At 42.7% G+C, this 9,635-nt stretch overlaps 1 protein-coding gene across 3 annotated transcripts; it reads right to left on the bottom strand.

Moving 5' to 3' along the window:
* Positions 1 to 858: 858 nt before the first annotated feature.
* Positions 859 to 9,364, bottom strand: tspy (testis specific protein Y-linked). 3 transcript variants are annotated; one of them, XM_052058070.1, is made up of 9 exons: positions 8,186 to 8,329; positions 7,974 to 8,117; positions 7,789 to 7,866; positions 6,957 to 7,068; positions 5,895 to 6,049; positions 5,459 to 5,535; positions 4,317 to 4,519; positions 3,766 to 3,810; positions 859 to 3,671 (listed from the first exon to the last, which is right to left on the bottom strand). In XM_052058070.1, exons 1-9 carry the CDS (start codon positions 8,288 to 8,290, stop codon positions 3,634 to 3,636), a joined length of 957 nt encoding a protein of 318 aa, XP_051914030.1. In that variant the 5' UTR covers positions 8,291 to 8,329; the 3' UTR covers positions 859 to 3,633. The 3 variants fall into 3 exon arrangements, with proteins under 3 accessions (XP_051914030.1, XP_051914028.1, XP_051914029.1); XM_052058068.1 differs by having other exon boundaries at positions 7,974 to 9,364; XM_052058069.1 differs by having other exon boundaries at positions 4,317 to 4,504; positions 7,974 to 9,361.
* Between the last annotated feature and the right edge of the window lie 271 nt (positions 9,365 to 9,635).

Genomic DNA, 9,635 nt, shown 5'->3' with positions numbered 1-9,635 from the left:
CCACAACTGGCCCCCTGGATGTAGCTTGGACACTTCCCCCCCAACACACACACACAGTTATGCTGTTGCCATCCCTGCAGTCATTGGAACAAACTTATGTCCCAATCGATATTGTGCAAGAATTAAGCCTGTTATTAATTTATGATCATAATACGTGGCTGCTCTGTGGTTGGTGGGGGTTGCTGAACGTGGAAGCAAAATACCTCATTTCACATGGTGTAATGAGTTTCCAACATTAGTATTAATAGTATGTGCCCATCGTAGGCTGCATTCCCTGAGTGCTGCTGGGCCTCCAGCAGGACAGATTTTTGTGAGTGGAATATTTATAGCTGTGCATTAAAAGTGGAATCAAGGGTTTAAGTGTACCATTGCAACACTGCTGCCGTTCCTTTGTCTGGGCCTGTCCAAAAATGCCTCGCCGGGAGCTATTTACAGTGGCAGTTTGAAAATGGGAGTGATATCACACACGCATGCCGCTGCACTGGCAGTGAAATCCATTAAAGTGTCACTCTGTTGCTTTTGTTTGATCTCTCTTCAAGAGTGGGGAAGGTGACTTGTGACTTAAATGTCAAAAAGTCATGTCGACAGCATTCATTCAAGAACTCAAGTGTGACAAAAACAGATCTTTATTATGGTTTACTAGATTAGCATTGAAAATTTTAATCTAAAACCTGAAATACTTCAGGTTTTAGATCATCACACCATCACACTCTGATATGTGATACAGAAGGACTTTATTTAAATCAGCACAACAAAGGTGACAAATTACACCACACTGACATCTTGTGGCGACAAGAAATAGACATACTAGTGTCGGGTGCAAATGTAAGTGTAACAACAAAACGGTCAACAGCAAAGTCAAACAACTTCCTACTTTATTGGGTCTGACGCAAAAGGTGGACATGTCGCCCCTAACAAAATGAAAGTAACCAAAGCAACAAAGGACTACAATTTTCTAGAAAAGCACATGTGAAGGTACAGCGCTATGGGAGAAAAATTTTCATGAGCAAACGTGTTCCAGTGCACCCTGAAAATAAGACGCGAGTTTAACACAAACTGTTGCAATGTTTGTGAACACATGGCCTTGTGAGCATATGAGGTGTGACAAAGAAACGAGATGTTCATGATTCAATGCAGATTGGGTAACTGCTTAGATCAGTCTTGCGCAACATTGACATCATTCACCCGCCATTCCCAGCCTCCAATTTTAAAATTGAGACGAGATTATTTTTTCACTGGGGCCTTGACAAACCAGTGACCTGACTTCGAAATTTCGAGATATGAGCCGTCGTTGGGCTGTGGGTTTGTTTTAGTTTTTTTTTTTTGTTGCTTTGAACAACAATTGGAGATACAAATGCCAAATTGTGGCAGTTAACTCACTTGACAACGATCTGCCATGGCAGACGGCAAAGAAATCTTTAAAAAGTAGCTTCAACCTGTGTAATTCACTCCCAGGTCAAAATAAAACAAAAAAGACAGATGCTACAACAATACTCAAAGGCAGACAGCTTTTATCCTCTGCAAAAAACAAAGAAACAAATAACGGTATTCCTGCAAATGACTAAAACAGTGGAGTTGAGTGAAACTCTTCTTCGTTTTTCTGTGCAACAGTGTTATACTGACGTCTGGTGGCCGAGTCGTGAACATTAGAAGGAGCTGCGATGAATCAATCATGATGCAAAAACCAGTTCTTTAACCATCCATCGGCCGAACGGTTTATTCTATTTAATTGGTATTACGTTGTTTTCATTAAAAAAAAATTGGGTGTGAGACTGGGATAAATTAATGGTCTTCCCATTCATTGAAGAAAATTAAAATAAAAATGGGACAATTACTATTTTGGGTTACAAGAGTGGTCACGGCAGAAATTGAACGTGTATACTTTGTTTGATTCTTTGTCAGACTTGTACACAGTTGACAGTTACTGGCTGCCCAAGTTTGAGCACGTTATCATGGTCCGTGGTCTTTCCAGTCTTTAAAAAAAAAAAAAAAAAAGCCAATTCGCCGGGAAAAGCCCACGCTCTTCTGTGTAGCAAAGTCTCAAGTGTTCTCCGACGGTGTCACTAGTAAACAAACGCTCGCATGTCTTCTGACCAAGGCAGAGCCACTGCGAAAACAGGGCTAAAAGCTTGAAGGATGATTTTAGCCTTCATCTCTACTGCCGTTTGAATGTGTCAAGTGTCAGTCAAAGATGATGTTCCGTGATATGAACTGCTGAAGGAATACCCCACGTCGCCCATCATTTACGTTTCAACAGCTGTATAGATTAAAAAGTAGACGACATTGAAATTCAGACATATCAAACATGATGATTAAGAGACCAGATAATTAATTCAGGAGACAAAAATTAATTACATTCCGACTGGATCGCTTCGGGACAGCGCTATCACTAAGGGTGGGTACCGAAGGCAGATACTTTTTGGGGTCTGGACCGATTTGGGTCGGTACTTCTGAGCACCGATTCACGTCAAATCAAACTGAGCCATGTTTAGATTCCAAAGCGCATCTTTCAGATGTAACTGTGCGGGAGCAGAAGAGTTGTCAATTTTCCATGGCGCATTCAAACGCAGCGCATGCTTGCACACCGCCATAATGATGTCACCCACCCCGCAGGCTTTCACACACACTAAAAATAAAAGTTCCGTGTTTGAAGCAAGTGGGACTCGCCTGCTGCCAAGCCAAACAAATACAGTTTATGAATGATATTGTAGTGATGGGAGAAAGCAGTTCAGAAAATGAATGGGTGAACGGGTGAAACCTTGGACTTCCCAGTATGATTTGGTTGAGCATAAATGTACCACAAATTACTACCATGGAGTACCGGGAACAATTTCCATGGACCAAGAATCTAAACCTAACAGGTTGAAATGTCAAAGTACCCATAAGCAAAAACACATAATTGTGCCATCAGAACGCTGATGCTAACATGAATGCCACGGTGTGTACAAAAATGTCAAATTCCACAGAGAAACCCTTAACGCAGGCTGTGAAAACTGCTGTGAACCAACTAAAAAGACAAAATTGCACCTACGGCAGACGCTGATCAAAGTACAACTGGCAATGTCACACTGTGATTGAGTGGCATGTTTGCTGCATTTTATATACCGTGTGGAGGGGGGGGGGGGGACCACGCTGGTGAAAACATTATCTGCTTTTCTTGACTACAGTAGAGTACACATTTTCGTCTTCACAATGCCGAATTGTGAAATCAAGTGTGGGGGGTGGGAGTAAGGGTGAGGGGCATCCCTGAGAACACATTTTGGTTCAGTTCGAAGTGTTCCTGAAATGTGGTGATGATGTGGTCAACATAATTGAATAGATTAGAACAGGAAAAAGAGCCCAAAGGATAACGGCTGCTTCCCATGCCTGTGAGATTCTTGTCGTTTGTGTACTTTGCTAAAAGTCGGCTGCAGAACAACGTTGTCTAAAAGCGATCCTTTTGGGCAGTGTACTGTATTCGAATACACCATAGAAAATCATAAGTCACCTTGCCTTGGCTTTATTAAGTTAACCCTGATTTCAAAAGTAGAGATCATATTTTGGTATATTACAAAAATATGACATTTTGTGCATAACATAACTAACATCCGGAAGATGCTCAGGCATACCCGCTGCTCTTCCTGACTTCCCGTTTCAGGCCGCCTCATCTTCCTGGTCGCTGTCATCCGAGCCTGCCAGGTAAAAGCCAGACACACTATGTCAGTACGGTATTTGGCTTCACCTTGTAAATGAAAGTCTCAAATGAACAGACGACAGAACACTTACCGTCAATCACAATTTCTCCACCTTCACCTTCTTCCTGGCTCTCATCTGAGGAGGATAACGTTTGGAGTTTTGATGAGGAAAACTGAAAGCACTCATTCCACAGTTCCTACAACTGAAGGCATGTTCAATTTAAGGCTTTTGAATTCTGTTTTATATTCAACTTGGGACCAACTTCTCAATGTTCTCAATGTCCCCATGTTGCCAAAATTGCTCAAGTCTAAGTGATGTGCATCTGCTCTTATGAGCACCGCCTCGGGGCGCAACAATAAATCAATAACTAAGCACTTATCAAATTAATTAGATATTTATTTTCATCGTCTAATTATTGAGAGACCTAGTTTAATTTTTAAATGTCCAAATCTCAGATAGATAGATAAACAGAGACAAATAGGTAGATCATATTCGACATGCGTACACGTTTCTTTCTTTTAGTTTATCGACAAATAACTTGGCCATTGGTCTAATGTAAAAATCGGTTATGTCCCTCGAGCACTAAAGTTTGACCACTGCTTCTCTGGTGCTTGTGTGCTCTAAATCAAAAAGTAACCGACCTGCACTCGGTGCCCCTTCCTCCTCCTCTTCTTCTTCTTCTTCTTCTCTTCCTCCTTCTTTTTCCTCCTCTTCTTCCTCTCCACCACTGTGGCCTGGCTCCGGCTCACCAGCTTCCTCGTCCGAGTCAGAGATTACCACACAGTCGTCGCCATTGCTGTGGTCAGCTGCTGTGGCGCCGTCGCCATCACTGGAGGACAACACGCTCAGGTTTATAAGGGGGGGGGGGGGGGGGACCCCACTCAACTGCACAAGTAAATCAGATGGGATTTCTGAACTATGGTGCGCTGCGTGTGAATATCCACTATAATGTAGAATGCAAACTAGGGTATTGTGAGAGACCCTACTTCACTTTATTTACAACACATAATGAAGATCTTTGTATATCTATCTATGGGAATGATATAGAGTGTGAGGCATTGACACTGCATAGAGTAGCAAGTGTAAAATAGGACAGCGGAGACCCCAGACTCTTGACCAGCTGAAGCTGTACATCAAGCGAGAAAGGAGGAAGAATTCCAGCTACAAAACTTCAACAATTAGCCACCTCCGTTGCCAAACGTTTATGGAATGTTCTTAAAAGAAAAGGTGATGCAACACTGTCGTAATAATGAGCCTGTCCCATCCTTTTGGAAATGTGTTGCAGGCATACAATTCAAAGTTGATGATGATTTGCTAAAAACAAAGTCTATCTGTTTGAACAATAAATATCTTGTCTTCACAGGGTATGCAATTTAATATGCATATTGTCATACTCCGTTTTTATTTATGTATAATACCATGTCCCAACTTCATTGGAATTGGGTTTGTCGAAGTTAATTAGATTCTGAAGGCAGGACAATGACATCCTATTCCACACAATAGCAGAAGGTACATACAAATCATCCACCCATCTGTTGCGATTCTTACAACAACTGCGTTCAACTACACAGGACCATGTTTCACACGGAGCAAGTAAAGTGAGAGAAGATTATCATTAAGTTTCAAAAGAACAGTTTTAAACACGCTGAAGAATGCTCTGCGCTTGCCGATATTGTGGGAGACACAAGTTTTGGCCCATGGAAACATTGTGGACACCAAAACGACTCAAATTCCAGTATATGCTCTACGGATGGATGCAGTAAACATTGGGAATGCGACCTACCTGCCGTTCTCTCTGGGCTGCCAGAGAGGCGTGAGGTAGTATCTCAAAGGGTCCCTGTATAGGTCGTCCTTCAGGATCTAGACAATCGCAAAAAGATCAGAGAAAAAGTTCAACCAAGTGAGCCTCCTGAAATGTTTATTCATAAAATGACTTGAGGCACCTGGAATTTACAGATACCTGTACATCCATTTGTTTTTATCAACAATTTCTTTTACATTTGTTCATGCTTAATCAATGCAAATTTTGAAGAATTGTTTTATGACCAGGACGACCACTCAAATCATTGTCCCCAATTTGAATCTGCCAGTCATCCGCCTTCCCAAACATTCCCAAATGGTACTTTATACAAACAAAGTCTAATAACAAGTGACAGGTCATTTTCTTTGTGTTTGCATGCACGACACTATTTGTGAGTGTTGCCAGTTGGCGACCATACCTGCGCGACATCGTCTTGTCCGGGATTACTGTGGTCGCCAAACCAGCTGAAAAAGGTCTGGTAGACGCCACGTGACATCTTCCTGGGTTCGCTGTGGGCCGTCAAGTTGTGACCGCGATTCCACAGGATGGTGTTGGACAAGGACGTTGGAGTTACTGCCAAAATGACATTTTGGGGTGCGGGGGTTAGACAAAATAATAATGGTAAAAGTTGAAATCATTTTAGAAAACAAACTGATGAAGTTAACAATGATTTTACAAATTAATGACTTTAATTTGTTCCATGACCACCAGGGCTGGACAATTATGGAAAAAATTATCATCAGAATTATTTTGACTGCGATCGAAATCGGGATTGATACATCTATTATACAAAACGATTCTGTAACTTCAAAACTTTATTCCACTATGAAACTGAACTACACAAAACATCATCATGGTCTCGTGCTCATTCACCTCGAGATGTTGAACACTATTCTCAAGCACGCTGTTCTTTTTGTCAAGGACAAAATGACTTTGTAAATATCATCTGACTCTCAAACCTTTCGTATTTCCATTCTGCTACATCCACAAACAAACGAAAATTAACCACGTCAAAACAAGATACCTTTGACTTCTATATTGGGCAAAGGAAAAAAATGAACCAAATCGTTGCAGTTCAGGTCAGGCTGTGTGTGTGTCTACTTTTTGTATCTTATGAATCACAACTGCTTCATACACTATTAGAGAATATACAACATATTTGAAAGAAAAAAATGACTTGACTGACTTCCAAATGAAATATTTTTTTAATACAGCAAATAAACAAGTGAGTGAAATAATCATTCTGCTCCATTTGTGATCAGATCGGTGATTGTTTTGTTTTTCTTTTTAACTTGCTGATCAGCCCCAAAACTCTTGATCTCGCAAAGCCTAAATAATACATCTGTGGACACTGTCAAACAATGCTGAACATGATCTTTTTTTGCATGGCATCTTCTTCAATGACGCTGGTGTACCGAATTTTGTGACTCCTTCATTAATTGCCCAGTAAAATTAAAAGCAATCCCGTGTTTATTTGTACCTCCCAGTCCAAGTTGCAGCTCCTTCATGATGATGTTGTTTTGGAAGTAAGGGTTCCGTCTGAAGTGGAAGCGGATCTGGAAACCCACTTTGTTGTTCTTGAAAGTTTCAATCTGATGGAGGTGAAATGTTTTCAGAATAATTGACCAGTGAGTCCCAACTACCTTGTGTCACTTGGGAAATGACTCAATTTCAATTAATTGGGCTGAAAACTGTAAAACATTTCATTTCTGACGCACAGCGTATATTTCTTCTTAACTTTTTACGCCAGGCACCACTTCTAAAAATACTGTAATGATCAACATTAAAATTCCGGAACTTAGCCTGAAGTGGCATCAAAAATGATGTCGAGGTTACAGTCCATAAAAGGCTACTAAAGGTCTATAACAAGCCAAAGTAACATGCACAGTTTGAACATCAACGCTGTAAACAAATGTAGATGAAAAGGGGGGAAAAATGGTCAAAGTGTGTTGCACAAAACAAATAAATAAATAAAAAAGACAGTTCTTGAAGATTATATGTTCGTGATCTTTTAAGTTCTACAGTAATTAAAAGTTCAAAACTAGTGAACCTTACAAACAAAATATCTTCTCGCCCATTTACTTCTGCTATGTGGGGAAGGCCTTTACTGACTGGCTGAAAAGTTTCAATACACGTTATCCACTAATAAGCTTGTACAGCTCGAAAATTCTGAGGGAGCCCCCCCAAGTTGACATGTCAAAATTACCGTGATGCTTCAAACTCTATCACTTGCCCAAAAATAGGTTAATTTTGTGTGCCACTAGTGGTACGTACTTGTATAGGCTGTTCCACAAGAGAACTGTTTCACCTACCTCCAGATCAGTCATGTAGCTGAGAGCATCCTCGTCTGTCTCGTCAATGTGAGCCGAGAGGTGCGGGTGGTTCAGCAGCTGAGGCCTCGGAGTCAAGGTAAAGCATAAACATGTTCACTTACAGAAGGAATTCTCTCAAAGTTGAGCATGCAAGGAGAGAGGGATGGTCTTGGGCGAAAGGATACAGCGGTCACCCAAAAACCGGGGATGTTTTTTGTGATGGAGCGGCGTTGGTCGAGATGGGGCCGCCGCATGCGGCCCATCTTCAGCTCCAGGCGCTGGTGGAGCCAGGCGCTTTTCTTCTCGAGAGCTTCCAGTCTCATCTGAACCTGCGCCAGGAGAGCCACTGACTGTCTCATCTCGGGAGCCATCTTAACAGACACAATGGCACACTCACCGTCCTCATTCTCCTCATTCTCGGACGGGAAAGAGGAGCTCGGTGTGGAAGAAGATCTAGACAAGGATTCATCACCTTCACCCTCGTTTGCGGCATCATCCGCATCTTCTCTGTCTGCTTTGTGTGAGCTCGTGGAACTGTCAGCGGCAGCTGCCCGCGTTTTAGAATGACCTCTGAGAACTTGCTGGTCCCCACGCCGATTGGCTTTGCTCCCCTGTTTGGCTCTATTAGAGGAGCACGGAGTCTCTCGGCTGTCTTCGGCGTCTCCCCCCGTGAGGCTTGCGAGAGCTTCGGCGGCTGCTATTGCCGCCGGGTCAGAATCAGACTGGTCCAAAAGATTGCAGGGATCGGGTCCTGTGCTTGCATCTGCATCGTCCTTCGAATCAGCACATGTGTGCGCCTCGGCCGACTGGGCTTCCTTGGATTTATGCTCAGCCGAAATGGAGTTGTTGACAGGTGCAGAAGTAGGGGTGTGCTGTACACAGTGCGAACTTTCTGCTTCCTCTTCATGCTCCGAATGTTTTTCTTGCCCAGCTACCTCTGTGCTCTCGCCGTTTTTGCATCGCTCCGCGGCATCCTGCACGTCACGACACGCGTCGTCCACTTTCGAGGACTTGCTAGGAATAGAGCCTCCGTCATCCCGGTCCGGTGAAGGACACCTTTTCCTCGATTCGGAGTCGGCGCTCTGCTTGCAGTCCGTCAATTCACTCATGCTGGCGAGCTAGCCAAAGCAGCTAACAAGCTAGGTAGCCCGCGAACACAATTACGTGAAATTTCAACGTACCCACCAACACTCGACTCAACACCACGGATAAGCGTCGTGGTTTCGCGATTGACTTATTTGTCTCTTGACGTAATTTACATCCTCAATGACGTCTGGACAGGATGCAGCTCGCTCGCGGCCTACGGGAAACGACAAGAAGAAGCAGTTACATGCTAAAGCTACTTAGCTCGACGTTACCCATGTCGTGTAACCTCAGTCGGAGGCGACACATTTCCAAGAAAAGGGAAGACGCGCAAGACAAAGACCAGAAAAATAAGATAACTCGCCTAACTATGGTATAATTCCAACGCACGTTCTTAGTTCTGTTTCTTAATCCTTCATTTTAATATCCGCGTTATCGCCGTAAGGGAAAAAACAATGCTGTGATTGGTTCCAGCACGTCGCGCTAAAAGCTCTTGACCAATCGGATTCAAGGGTGTGTTTACTGCCTGATAACCGTGCAGAAGGGGTGTGCGATATTGCAACGTTGGGGATCGCACCTATGTCGATACTTTTCATCATTAACGTGACGCTTCATCACATTGTTAAAACTAAATAGTACATTTTCATTTATTACGTGTTTTGTGACATATTTTCCTTCACCGATGACTATAATCCTGTTTAGAGATTGGGCGAAATGTATACATATAGGTGAATTGAAAGTACTGTACTGCATAATAGTAAACA

This window comes from Hippocampus zosterae, chromosome 2 (genome assembly GCF_025434085.1).
Source record: "Hippocampus zosterae strain Florida chromosome 2, ASM2543408v3, whole genome shotgun sequence".
Lineage (NCBI taxonomy): Eukaryota > Metazoa > Chordata > Actinopteri > Syngnathiformes > Syngnathidae > Hippocampus > Hippocampus zosterae.
The sequence above is the reverse complement of the archived record's forward strand: the minus strand, read 5'-3'. Positions and strand labels throughout refer to the sequence as shown.